Genomic DNA, 13660 nt, shown 5'->3' on the forward strand with positions numbered 1-13660 from the left:
GAAGGGCAAACAGGGCTGGAGAAGTCAGCCATCCCTTCTCGACAAGGTACTCGTCACACCGTCCCCGTGTCCAAGGCAAGGGGGAGGTCAGCCTCCTCAGCCCGTGTATTCAGCCACTTGGCCAGCCGTGTCAGCAGGTGACATGACAGCGTCCTTAGGAACAGCCCCTCCTGCCGCCCTTTGGGTCCCTGTTCCCAAAGGCTGACTCCATTCCGCTTGTTTGCATTTCAGGCAGATCACAACCTCTGGCAACGGGCTACAGCAGCATGGCTTCCTGGGCTGACTACAGCCACACGACGTGCTTCCCTCTGCCACTGCTTCCTCCTGTATAAACTCCAGATTTAGCATGTCAAAAACAGGCAAAACATGAAATGAAAAGCAAAGAAACCAAGCAACAGGAGAGGCATTATCTGCTGAGAACTTGTGCCTGGAATTTGTCTCTCTATATATTTGTTTATATTTATACACATAAGTGTGTGTGTGTATGTATGCACACAGGCGTATGCCTACTGCATATATCTGGAGAACAAGAGAATAAGATGCTATATATATTAAGATACATTAAGAAGCTATAAAAACAAATCTATATAGTGAAGGGCTTAAAACAATTTTTAGCATTTAATCAGTAAGCCTAAGAGAATCCTTCCCATCTGCCCAAAAGCAATAAGCAAGCAAATTACATGGCTGACCCTTTCCCTACCTTCTTAGCAGCACGCTTAACCTTCACCTGTATAATAAATAAATGTCCTGATTTTGATAACAAAGACCATTCATCCTTCCTTTTAACATACAATCAGTTCTCTCTTTCTCAGTCTCATACTGGAGTGCAGGAAAATCGAGAGAAGGGAGTAGGAGGAGATGATCTTTTAGCACAGAGATTGTTTCCAGGCCAATGCAGCTCCCCAGCATTCACATCCCAGCCTGCCAACATCTTCAGGAGCTGTGATGGAGCTGACGCTGGGGGGTGAAGAAGCCCCCAAAAGGCAGGTCTTTGCTAAGCAGTAAGTGCCCTGTTGCCACTTCAGTGCCGTAGCCATAGGCATTTCCTCATGCACAGCCTACAGATAGTGCCATTTTAAGGCCACTGCTGATTTTGATATTGTTGATATTGCTGATTTTGCCTGACATCTTTGAAATCCCAGGCTCGTCTTGTTGTCTGGCCCATACCATATTCCATGCCAGAATTAGAATCTGGCTTCAGGTGAGGTTAGAGCTGAAGCCCTCTCCACACCCTGGGAAATATTTTATTTTTAGTATAAAGCCAAGCTATAAAGGTGATTGAGATATTAGAATACTTGTAGGATAGTTCTACAGTAAACCTAGGTGAAGCACTTCCACCTTCCCTACAATATCTGGCAGCTCCTCCCACTGTCTAACTACCTGCAGGAGGAAGTTCAGTGCTCTCCGTTTCAGGAGAAGGACTTGAATCAAGGGTTAGTGTTCAACCTGCCTGAGATCACAGTGTTTACAGATAATCTAAATATTAATCCATATCTCTCCAAGGCCAAAGACTGCCCTAACTGATAAACCCACTCCCTAGAGTACGACTGGCATGCCCTTGCTCTGTAGAGCTCACGCCTCCACTTGTAAGAGAGAAGAAAGTCCTGTGCCTGTAAATTAGTGTCTTCCCCTGTTCCCAGCTCAAGGTTACAGCTGGCACCTACTCATCTGTGCCTGCCCTCCGTGTTCCACATAGCTATCTATTTAGGCTGCCCTGTATAATTTAAGAATTAAAACTAAACACTATGTTACCTACAGCCACATCACCTTAGATGAGCTTAAACAACTGTGAAATTCCTGGCATCTATTAAAAGCAACATTCAGCGCACGCATTAATCAACAGATGCTCAGTAGACGTGCATCAGAAAACCATGAGTGAGAATCGGTCCGAAAGGCCTCCCACCAAAATGATTACTTTCTCTTGCGACCAAGCCTTTGACAAACCACCTGTACAGCAATGCTAAAGCGGCGTTTCGTTCAGTGGCTATCCCAGTGGTAGTAAGCCTGACCTACCCCTTCTCAGTGGCAACAACAGGTAAAGCAAGCAGTGGTATTTCCTGCTGGTGAGTCAGAGGTGAGACAGGAAAGTCGCCACCTCCTCACGCAGAACATTTTAGACGTTATAATGCGATATCACCCGTGGTTACTTCACCCACAGTGCGCTGCTCTGAGGGACAACTCGTCATTCGGTGGAAACGTGGCAATTCACAGTGGCTAGCTAACTGCACCTCCTGGGGACCTGGGGCTTCCTCTTCTCACACGGTTGCTTCACCCGGCAGCCCCTGACCCCTGCAGCCACCGTGATGCTCGCCGCTCCTCCAGGGGTCCCTGTGATCCTTGTCCCCCTTCTACCTTTTTCCTTTTCTTTGTTTTTCCCTTCAGATCCTGGCTTTTGTGAGGTTCAGTTCAGGGTTTGTTTCTCTAGGTTCCCAGGCCTCTACTTCCCTGGCTCAATCCTCCTTCCTTCCACGTCCCTTCCTGAACCCTTCCCATGGCCCCCAACACCCATCTGTGGTTCCCCTTTGGCCAGGGCCAGCAGGCACAGTGAGGAGGAGGTCAGCTCACACCCGGAAGAGTTACATCTGCAGTCATCCCTTCTCCGCATCAACCTCTCATGATTAAAAGCACATGACAGCTACAAGGCCAGTAAAACAAACCGAGTGCGGATTTTCCCGACCGCGCCAGTTGAAAGACTGGAGGAACAAAAACCAACTGAAAAAATGAGGCCAAGGCCAAAACCAAAAAAAGCCCAAAGCTAAACAAAAGTAAAAAAAAAGAAAGAGAAAGCAAAACAGCTAAAAATTTCTGGTCTTCATTCTTAGGCCAGATGACCTGCTCTTTGCATCAAGCAAAACTCGAGTGACTAGGAAAGATAGTTTTAAGATTGTCTTTATTCTGCACCAGCCTCATACGGAATTGCACGTTGCTCTGCTGACAACTGCAAGAGCCCATCGAGACCGATGAAGGTTACACGCGACTCCAGCCATGCCCTTTTCCCCGACCTACGCTGCTGCAATGGCTCCACTTCTTCCACCACCTGCAGAGCAGCTTTGCCCTTGCAGATGGATGCAGCTACTCCTTCTAACGCAGAGCGGCACAGGCACGGCTATAAGATACGGAGGAAGAGGGCTACAGGGAGGAGGAGCAGACCTGTCAGAGCTGCACAACAAAAAAGGCACCAGTTATGCAGTACAGCAGTGGGGCTTCCAGCTGCACAACAGGGAAAATGTTCCTCACCCTGAGACGGTGCCGTCCCAGGGCAGCTGAGGATTCTCCATCCTTAGAGATTTTCAAAATTTCTCTGGACAAGGCCCTGAGCAACCTCCTTGAACTTTGAAGTGTGCCCTGCTTTGAGCAAGAGGTTGGACCAGAGCTCTCCAGATGTGCCTTTCAATGATTTTTTTCTCTGTTTGCTAAGTGGAGAGGACAAGGACCGGGTGAGGAGGACTGGGCTGCACAGCGGGGGAGCGTCTTTCTGTCGTATGACCCAGAGCACGAGCCGTATTGCGCAGAGGTGAGATGCATGTGGCCCCACTGTCCTTCAGTGCCACTTTCCTACCTGTTCTCCCCCAATCCCTTTCAATTTAACTTCTTTCATTTTCACTAGGGTTCCCAGAAAAGCACAAGAAAAAAAACCCCAAAGTTATTATGAGCTAAAAACATGCAAATTTGCAGAAGACTGATTTCTTTTTAGAGACGTTCTCAAGGGAAATACCGACAATTCACCTTTTAGCAACCAGCTACATCTAGAGTCTCTGTTTGTACTGAAATGACCCTCCATAACCCTCTGGTGTTTTCACACAGCACATCTGGAGCACTTCACAAATACTGAAACTGGCCAAGGCCTGGCAAACTCTGAATTTTAATTTTTGCACAAAACAGGAAGACAGTATTTACAAGGAAATTTCCTACATTTCATCAGCTTCAGTGTAACACATTCTGGATTGAGCTTCATTATTTATGGATGAAGTGGTGTTCATAATCTCCACTCCAGATCATTGTGAAAATTGAGATCAAGGAGCAGAAGCGCCTGACCTTCTGACGTGTTGGAAGCCCACAGTCCCCCCAGTTTCCAAATTGAGTAAGATGTGCATGTCAACTCTGGAAACCAGCTTGCACTTCCTTGCAAAGTGTCATCCTCAGTTTTCGCTGGCACCAGTGAGCTTTAAGTGCGCCACATCAAATATGCCTAAGCTGAAGTCGTGCACTCTAAACTGTCCCAAACACTACTGGGATGGAGAGAATGAGTTAAAGAGGATGGGGATTAGCAAACTGCAGATTGTCGGAAATTAGCCAGTGTGGAAAAAATATTTGGTTATAACTGTAAAACGACTATCTAAGTAGGTCACCACAAAAACACATCAGAAGGAGGTGTGGGTTTAGTCTCACTACAGGAAATCAGACCTTCTCTGGCTCTGCCCACCTGTGACACAAAAACAGCTGCTGCCCAAATCTCACTGTTTTTTAAAATTCATGCATGTTCGTACCTATTTGAATGGCTTTTACTTCCATGGAGACAGATCACATGAGTGCCAGTGTGTCAGTGCCGTGGATCTACAATTTCATTTTGACTAAAGCGCACAGCAGATATTCTAAAGGGCCTTCAAAACAACCTGAGGTGTACAAAACAGTGTGTCTCTTGGTACAACCCCCTTTTTTTTCCCAGAGGAAGTCGAACTAGAAACGAACAGAAACGCATGTGATGCTGTTATGCTATTTGTTTCCATAGTGCCTGTCACCCCAGCATCTGAAACTTTTATAGGCTGGATGTATGTATGTCCATGACTGCCTTTATAAGCTGAGAGGTACTAATTAGCCCCATTTTCCAGGTAAGAACTGATGTGCAGGGGAGCTTAGAGACCCAAGTCACAGCAGCAGCCTGTGCCAGAGGAGGGCATTTGGAACTTACACCAAATAAGGCTGACAGCTCGACAGTATTTTAATTCAAGAGCAATTTTGACACTGATTTTGAAGCAGTGGCTTCCTGATTCAGCTTGATGGTAACCGGATAAATGCTAATTTGGCACTTTATTTTCACTCTAGTTTCTCAGCCTGTGGTTGAGCAGTGAAAGCCGACCATGGATCAGCTGTGCACTTACCCAGGCCTGCTCAGCCAGTGGGAGAGAGTTAGGGCATTGCAGGCTGCAGGTTGAACATGTCTTATTTAAAAAAGTCAGGATCTATTTCCTTCTTTTAGGCACCGCAGAATATTTTGACGTGATGCTTCAGCACACCTTTGCAGTCATTATACCCAGGTTTCCAGTGCACCTTCTGCAGCAATAACCCTGTACCACCATGACCTCAGTCTCCGTTTAAGCACAAGAGGTTACTTATGAGCTTGGGCAAGGGCAGCTGAGGGGAAAGCAGCCAGGCAAAAGCAGTGGGGAAGGAGCTACCATGTAAGAACGACCGAAGGACAAAGAGCTACTGGGTCACTGCGGCTGAGGGACAAGGAGCTGCCTGGAAATGGTGGCTGATGCAGGAGCCGGCAGAGAATGCCTGAGGGACAAGGCGCAAGGCCATGGGAACTGAGGGACAAAGAGCCGCTGGGCAGTGGGAATGATGCCAGGCAGCAATGGCTGAGGGACAGGGAGCCACTGAGCGATGGCTGAGGGACATGGGGCCGGGCAGCGATGGCTGAGGGACAGGGAGCCACTGAGCGATGGCTGAGGGACAGGGAGCCACTGAGCGATGGCAGCAGAGGGACATGGGGCCGGGCAGCGATGGCTGAGGGACAGGGAGCCACTGAGCGATGGCTGAGGGACATGGGGCCGGGCAGCGATGGCTGAGGGACATGGGGCCGGGCAGCGATGGCTGAGGGACAGGGAGCCACTGAGCGATGGCAGCAGAGGGACATGGGGCCGGGCAGCGATGGCTGAGGGACAGGGAGCCACTGAGCGATGGCTGAGGGACAGGGAGCCACTGAGCGATGGCTGAGGGACAGGGAGCCACTGAGCGATGGCTGAGGGACATGGGGCCGGGCAGCGATGGCTGAGGGACAGGGAGCCACTGAGCGATGGCTGAGGGACATGGGGCCGGGCAGCGATGGCTGAGGGACATGGGTGACATCACACCGCAGCACGAGGGCACGACGACGCAGCGCCGCCACGCAACAGCAGAAGAGCCCGCGCGCGCGCAGCCGCCCCCCTCACGTGACAGCCCCCGCCCTCCCCCCTTCACAGATCACGCGCCCGCAGAAGGACGCCGGCGTCGTCAGCCTTTCCGCACACATGCGCACTCTCGCCCCCACGGCCATCCCCGGTCCTACCATAGAGTCGCGGGCGCGCCCGGTAGAGTGCCGCCCAGGAGCTCCGGAAGTGGTGCGTGCGGGGCGGCCTGGCGGAGCGCGGTAGGAGGTTTAAGCTGGCGGCCGGCAAGATGGCGGAGTGAGTGCGGCGGCGGCGGCGGCGGCGGCGGCGGCGGCGGGCGGGCCGCGGGCGGCGGTCGGGGTTGGCCCGCTCCCCCGGGCCTGCCGGTGGGAAGGCCTTGCCTCCGGGGTAGAGCTGCGCTGCCCTGTGCCCGGCGGGGCGCCTCCCCGCGCAGCAGGGGCCTGTGGGGCGGGGCGGTGTCCGCAGCCCCTCCTGCCGCCCCTCAGCGCGGCGGGTTGGGCCTGCCCCGGGCTGAGGCTCCCCGGAGGGGCTGCAGGAGCGTCCTGCCCGCCGGGGGAGGCCGGCCCTGCCCGCGGGGGGCAGTCGGGGCTGGCCGGGGCAGTCCCGCCGCAGTCTCGCCGCCCGCGGTGCCGTGGCTCCGGCACAGCGGGTGTGCGGCGCTCGGCGGGCTACGCGGGCTGGTTCATCCCCCAGTGTCGGGCTCTCACCAGCGTCCCAAGCTGCAGCGCAGAATGGTCTGCAGTGCGTGAAGGAACTCGGCAATAATCAGCTCCGTGAATCTGAACTACCAGTATTTGTGATCGGAGCCCACTTTTGAAAAGCAGCCTTAACATGTTGTGCATTAGTACGAATTCGGTGTGGCCCGGTGGCTGTTTCGTGTATGCATGTCTTTTAAGCTAAGTCTTTATTGTGCTGCTCCTGTCCAGTATAATCATGTATTGTATTATCCTGACAGGTCTGCAAATGCCACCCATGAAGTCATCAATGTCACCCTCCACACTACGCTGGCTGCTACTACCAAATTGGTGGTACCTACACCTGCTAAACCTATCCTTCCAGTTCAGACTGGAGTCCAAGCACAGCAAGAGGAGCAATCTAGTGGCATGACAATTTTTTTTAGTCTTCTTGTTTTAGGTGAATGATGAACTGAAAGTCTTCTGATCTCTGTTATTTGTACTCTGTATCTGAGGGCGTAGGCTAGCTTTCAAAATCATGGCATTTTATTTCTCCTCTGGTTTTATCTCTATGAAGTGGAGTATTTTACAGGCATAGGGATTTAGAAAGTTGGGTGTATTATTGCCTGAACCTCCCAAAGCTGTGGACCATTGCAAACCCTTTCGCTGTGGTCTCAAAGTGCAAACAAGATATTTAACTGGCTTGGCCTTTTTTATCAAACACATGGTGTGTGTTCGTGTATGAAGATGACACTGTCAGAGTACCCCATGGTGCTTGCAGCTGTCTTTGAGGACGGTGTACTAGGCAGATGTCAATTTAGCTACTGCTAGTGCTTCTGGACAGCCCTTAGATATTCTGTTACATAAGCCAGTAGAAGGCAGTTGGATTTATATGCACAAGTACTAAAGTTCAGGATCTATTTTTCTGTCTCTCCTTACTTTCTTACATTCCTGCAAGAGTATGATAATAACACCAAGATTGCTGTAGTTATATTAACGCTGTACACATATAGGCGTTTTGAATGGCAGCTGCCTGCCCAACTTTTCTGTAAGTCTGGGCTGTCATGTTTCTTTAATAGAATATACTTATCTCTTACCATCTGCTTAGAGCAACGCTCTAGTCAAAACTGTAACAATAACAAAATGCTCATGGAGGGTTAAGGGTTTGTATGTGTGCTTGGTTTCCCTAAAGCAAGCTACACTGAGAGAACACTCTGTGACAGACAGGTCACCTAGCCTTGTAAGTGGTTACTCTTTCCAGTAGCAAGTGGGAGAAGACAATAGGTGCGGAGCTGAGAGCAATGCAGAAACTTCTGCAAATCATTTGGGTGTAAAGAAAATAAAATGTTGTCTCCTATAAATACCTGTTATAAAGTGCAGCAAAAAGTAGAAGGCTTCTGCTTATTTCTAAAGTATCTTGTTTGTCTTGAAAGAGGTTAGTGTTTTCCCAGAGGTCAGTTGCATCTTAGAATTTGAACAGAAACGAAAGAACAAAGCAAAGTGCAGTAGATCAGACAACTTCTCAGATTAAAATAAAATGTCTGAATATGTGTGTCTCGTGGATTTTAAAAGGCCCATTCATGGTAAAACTGAGTCCTAGGACTTAAGAACAGAGCTATGTATTTTTGGCTGTGTTCTAGCCTATTTATGCCAATCTGATAGCTTGATGGATCTTAAAAGCATCACCCTCAGGACAGGGGAGTTCCCTGAACAAAGTAAAGCCAGTATAAAAGCTTATTGTTCACAGTTATTCCCATTCATAATCTACAACTTAAGCGTGTAGGAAGGGTGAAAATGAATGTGTCTGCAGTACTCTTCAGTCTGGATATTGTGAGCCTTTAAAATGTTCTGAACTGGAATAGACCCAGATGCAGATCCGTTCTGAGCTGTGTCATGTCAAAGCAAAGCCGTAAATTTAAAGCGCCTGGAGTAGCATGAGCTAGTCTCTGATCCGAGATTTCTGCGGCTTGTTTATCTGTTCAAAGACTGCTTCACTTTCAGAGTCATACCTCTATTTTGCCATGTTCATGTGATCTATGAATTCCCTTCTGTTATATGCTTTTACTGTGCTCTTCCTTAAGGAGACACTCAAATGTTCTTGTAGCTTGTCTGGAACACTGCTTTTTCCAGCCTCTTGCCTGGTTGGTATATTCCCGATACATGCAAGTTCCTGGAGCAGATGATTGCTGCCAGATACGCGCTGAGCAGCCTTACACAAGGAATGGGTGACCAACAGCTAAAGAATACACCAGGCTGCTGTAATATTTATGGTGGTGGGAGTTACTTCTTAGACTATGGTTGCTTTTTGTTTTATTGCCAAAGTAGTCAAAAGGTGGTAGAAAGGAGCTGGTGATTAGGTCTGCTAAATAGAAACCGTGTTTGTGCTTGCATTGGAGTTTGCTGGAAATCCGTAATGTCCAGATGCCTTTATGGATCTATCCCAAAGAGCAGTATAGAATGCTTTTAATGCAGTAGTCCTAGATGTCTTTACTGGAAATTGCTATGAAGCTCAATAATACTGACTGATGGCTAAATAAAATTTTGCTCAGGATACGTGATGAAGCTATTGCTCCCATAGTCTGTTGGGCAGTTGGCAGCCAAATGTTGAGTTGCTTGTTGGTCAGCTTCTGAACTGCTGCAGTTTCTAGTACAGCATGTTAAAGTAAACATGTGTTTGAGTCTGCATTAAAGTACTGTACTGTAAACTCGGGTGTTTTGAGAACTGATTGATCAATATCATAAAGATTGTGGAGGGCAAGTTGGGTAAATATGTGGGGAAGGGACCCCTGCCAGTCTTCATGAATGGAGCCATCCCTGCTGGTCACTCCGAACCCACAGCTTTGGCCCGGAACAAATTACATGCCAGTAACTGAGCAATTATTACTGTTTTTCGTGAGTCCTTGCTCAGTTTGTAAGCCCATCCATCTACTCAAGTGCATGTCAACGAAATGCTCACCATGTTGTGTATGAAGTGCGTGTACGAGATAACTAGGAGAATGCAGGCATCGGTGAGATACCTGTTCCTTAGCACTGTACTGGGGAGTAGGACGATGGAAGTGGTATTTGTATTTATGAGGTTTGTACTTTTTTCCTGTGACACTGTAAATGCAGATCATGCTGTAGACCCCAGTAGTTCACAGGTGGTGCGATCCAGCAAACCATGCCGGTGCTCAGAACTACTTGTGGACCATTTTGTACCTTTTCAGGCTGTAAATTGAAAGCGCTCTTCTGAACCATCTGTGAGCGGCAGTTTGGTTTTTAGTTAACTAGAGGGAGGTCAGACCTGGAAGGAGTTCTGAGAAGCTAGTTCATTCCCAAGTTCAAAATGTGTGCTGCTGTATCGTGGCCTGGCACTGTGCTGCCCATGCTGAAATAGGGTGAGGGTCACAGACACTTAGAAGGCACAAAGCACGGAGAATGAAGATTCCCATTGCAGTTATGACTGGGTTTCTCAAATACACAGTTTAAAGCAGTCTCTGCTGCTATTAACAGGCCACAATTTGATTCCAGTATATAAAATGCTATTGACTTTGCTTGAGTTCAGTTGCTTTCTGACAAAACATGAGCAGTAATATAGCTTATATCCCAGGCCACTGCAGAATGGTTTGTTAGTAAATAGAGCAAAATACATGTATGTATTCATGTATTACAGACAAGCAGCCCAGATTTTTTTGTTTGACCCTTTGCTGAGCTAAATTGAACTGGGAGAACAATTGTACTTTCATTGGGGGGAATATTCAGATCAAAACTGTTAGGAGTTTAATAATCCAGGATTATTTGGTTCTTATAGTCCTGTCTGCAGTAGTTCTAGAAGAATCAAGCCGTATCTTCCAACCATATCTGTGGGTGGTACCCAGATCTGCTAAAGATCCTTTGTAGTTTGCCTTTACCATTGGCATAGAGGTTGTAACGGGATTTTCATATTGCTGTCACCTTTGTTTTTGTTGTGAGACATAGACTTCCTCCCTGCTGGGTGACATACGTTACTACAGTACAAAATTGAATTTTTAAAAACAATAAGTGAATGTTGCATCAGATTTAAATTCTAAATTTTTTTTAACTTCAAGCCCAATCTGTTCTGTGTTTTTCTACACTGGTCATTTTCCCTTACTGGTTTAACTTTCAGCAGTGCTCAGCAGTAAATGTGTCTTGCTGATTTGGATAAGAATTGGATAAGAGGCTTGTTATGAGAGCCAGGATATTTAAATGATTATACGTTCTACAACCTCATAGCCCCACCGAAAGGGAGGTGCAGAGGCTGTGGAGCCAGACGCTTCTGAGGTGCTCAAAGGAATACGAAGCACCAGTCACAGCTTGCAACAAGGGAAGTGTGGATTGGAGAGGAGAAAACTCTTCGCCATGAGACTTAAGTACTGGAACTGGGGTTGAGAGAGGTTGCGACTTTTTTTGTCTTCAGAGATTTTCAGACTTGACAGGACGAGGCCCTGGGAGACCTTCGCTGACTTGAAGTTAGCCCTGCTTTGAGCAGGAAGCTGGACGAGATGACCCCAAGAGACCCCCTCCAGTATAATCTTTCTGATTCTGTGATTACCCATTTGGGTAAAGCCCATCTGCTCAGAGGGACTCAGAAGTGAAAGTGTGTAGCTTTGAAATTTTAATTGAGGCCATGTGTGCATGTATGGTTCGTTTAAAAAATAGGAAATGTTTACAAAAAATGTAATTAAACCAGTGTATTCTATATAACTGACATTTTTTTACAGCTTCTGCTCAGAGAAGGTTTTCCTGTAAGTTGAATCAGGCTCTAAAAGTAGTAATATTGGTATTTTAGAAGATAATTTTAAGGCCTAAAAGTTGCCTTAGTTATTTTTTTGTCTTTGGTAGATCCATTTATGTACTTCAGTGAAAGTTAGGTTTGAACTGAAATTTGGTTACTTGCATTAGTGGATTTCTACTAAATCATTAGGAGAAGTTTTGCTGCGTGTATTTTAGAAATACTACTTAAACGTATATTTTATTCTCTTCTGACACTTATGAATCTACAATTTATTTTTTCCCTTCACAGCTATCTGCATCATATTGGTGCATTTGCTGATAAAATACCGACTTCATTTTTTACCAGAGAGTGTGGCTGTTGTTTCTTTAGGTGAGTAACCATGGCGTTTTTATATTGAGTTTGTGTGTTAATTCAGGGACTCTCAGTAGTCTGTACTTGAAATAATGCTCTGTGATGTGTTAGCCATCACTAGAAAAGACGCAGAAAACTCATAGAATTAAATGCATAGACTGCCCAGTAAAATGACACGTATAGGCACTATAGGGATGTCACTACCTAAGTACCCTGGCAGCTTTTGCACACTGTTTTTGCACCTGCACTGTAGGACAAGATAGTGCACCACTCCCTGGCAGCGAGGTTCTGGCCTTCTTTTTGAAGCAGTACATGGGTTTGTATGAGTTTCAGTAGAATTATGTCTGTATGTGTGATTTTAATCCAGCTGGGGACTGTAACTGCATACTGAAAACTTGCCTGGGCTGCGAGAAACTACCCACGTAGTACCATGACAAGAGCTCTTCTGTGCTCTTGCTTCTGATTTATAAATGTGTAAATGAGGAGGAAATCAGGCCAAATACATTTATTATTTTCTCTACATACTGTCTAACATAATGTTTAAAGAACCTGGTCTGTAACTTGTTTACAAGAATCTGATATTTTTGCTTGTATTACTAGTGACACTTTCGCTGCCAGCTGTTCTAAAAATAAAACAAAAAGAGAAAAGGTGCTTAGCTGGAATTCTAACATAGTGTGGAGGAGCATAATACTTGTGGAGCAGGTAGATTTTTGTGTTTCTCCTGGGCTTTGCCTGCTGTACTCTCTGATACCTTCTTCTATCATATTTCTTAACCGTATTTTCACAGTTTCTCAATGGGAGGTAATAAGCTCTCTGGTGCTGGTCAGTTCCTTATGCTTTCTGCAGAACAGGAATATTCTTGCATCTTGGGTGCTAGATTGAGAAGATCTTAGAGCTGTTACGTAGCAGAAAGAAAAATATTTTTTCCCGCAGGCATGACTCCCTGAATTTTTAGATAGCTATTTGATGCAGACCATATCACATTATTAGCATAGTGGAAGGTATGGAAGCTTAAAGAGACCTTCACTTGCAGGGCCCTGTTTGAGTTTCGGTATTTCTATGCAGCTGAAAAACAAATAGACCTGTAAGAAATCTGTCATAGTGCTGATGTGGATTTCCTGGGTATTGCAGACACACCTCCTCTTTACAGGAGCAGCATCCATCAGACTTCCGCGTGTTCATGCTTCTGTCTACCATAGTGTGACACAGAAAGATCAGAGCTGCTGCAGATCATCCTGACTTGCTTTGTCATCCCCACAGAAACTGTGCAGTGTTAGAGTCACTAATGACACACTTCTCTTTCCTTCCCTTCTTACATTATTCCCGTGGACAGGTGAGATGTCTTGTGTAGTGTACCTTCTAGTGTCTTGAAACGTTCCAAAAGGACATTACTATCCCTTCAGTATCCCTCCTCTTTGTACACAAAAAGTCCAGGTGACAGGTGTTAATTTGCCTTCTAATCATGTTAGTTACCATTGTTATTAAATAGCTAATCTGAATTTAAGCATAATACCCAATTTAAAATGCAGCAGTATATTGATTGCTCTTGCTGGCGTAGTTTTGGATTTTCTTTACTATCATTCCTTACATCCTGCCCCAGGCCAGCTACTGGGCAGCGCTGAGCTGAGGTGTTAGGCAAGCTTGCATCACTGCTCCTGCCGAGCTTTGCAGGGAGCAGCAGAGGCACAGACATTCTTCCCTTTCTGGTTCTTGTTCTTGGCATCTCAGCAGCAGGACAAGGATTTTAGCTGCGCTGGTATGTTCTGTGCTCCTGTCAGCCCCAACAAAA

General features: G+C 46.7%; 2 protein-coding genes across 4 annotated transcripts in view; one reads left to right on the forward strand and one right to left on the reverse strand.

Annotated features, from left to right (window-relative positions):
- The window catches only part of B4GALT5 (beta-1,4-galactosyltransferase 5), a 58973-nt gene extending 52622 nt beyond the window's left edge, over positions 1-6351 (reverse strand). Inside the window, exon 1 of the mRNA XM_064465181.1 lies at positions 6269-6351. The gene's annotated coding sequence lies outside the window, so the exon portion shown is untranslated. The remainder of the gene's footprint in view (positions 1-6268) is intronic.
- The window catches only part of SLC9A8 (solute carrier family 9 member A8), a 31479-nt gene continuing 24021 nt past the window's right edge, over positions 6203-13660 (forward strand). For 2 of the 3 annotated variants that reach the window (XM_064465175.1, XM_064465176.1), the window contains exons 1-3: positions 6239-6386; positions 7066-7244; positions 11808-11888. In XM_064465175.1, the coding sequence (XP_064321245.1) occupies positions 6379-6386; positions 7066-7244; positions 11808-11888 (268 nt within the window). In that variant the 5' untranslated portion in view covers positions 6239-6378. Of the gene's footprint in view, positions 6387-7065; positions 7245-11807; positions 11889-13660 lie in introns of all 3 variants that reach the window. The other variant, XM_064465177.1, reaches the window with a different exon arrangement.

This window comes from Phalacrocorax carbo, chromosome 14 (assembly GCF_963921805.1).
Source record: "Phalacrocorax carbo chromosome 14, bPhaCar2.1, whole genome shotgun sequence".
In the NCBI taxonomy this organism is placed as follows: Eukaryota; Metazoa; Chordata; class Aves; order Suliformes; family Phalacrocoracidae; genus Phalacrocorax; species Phalacrocorax carbo.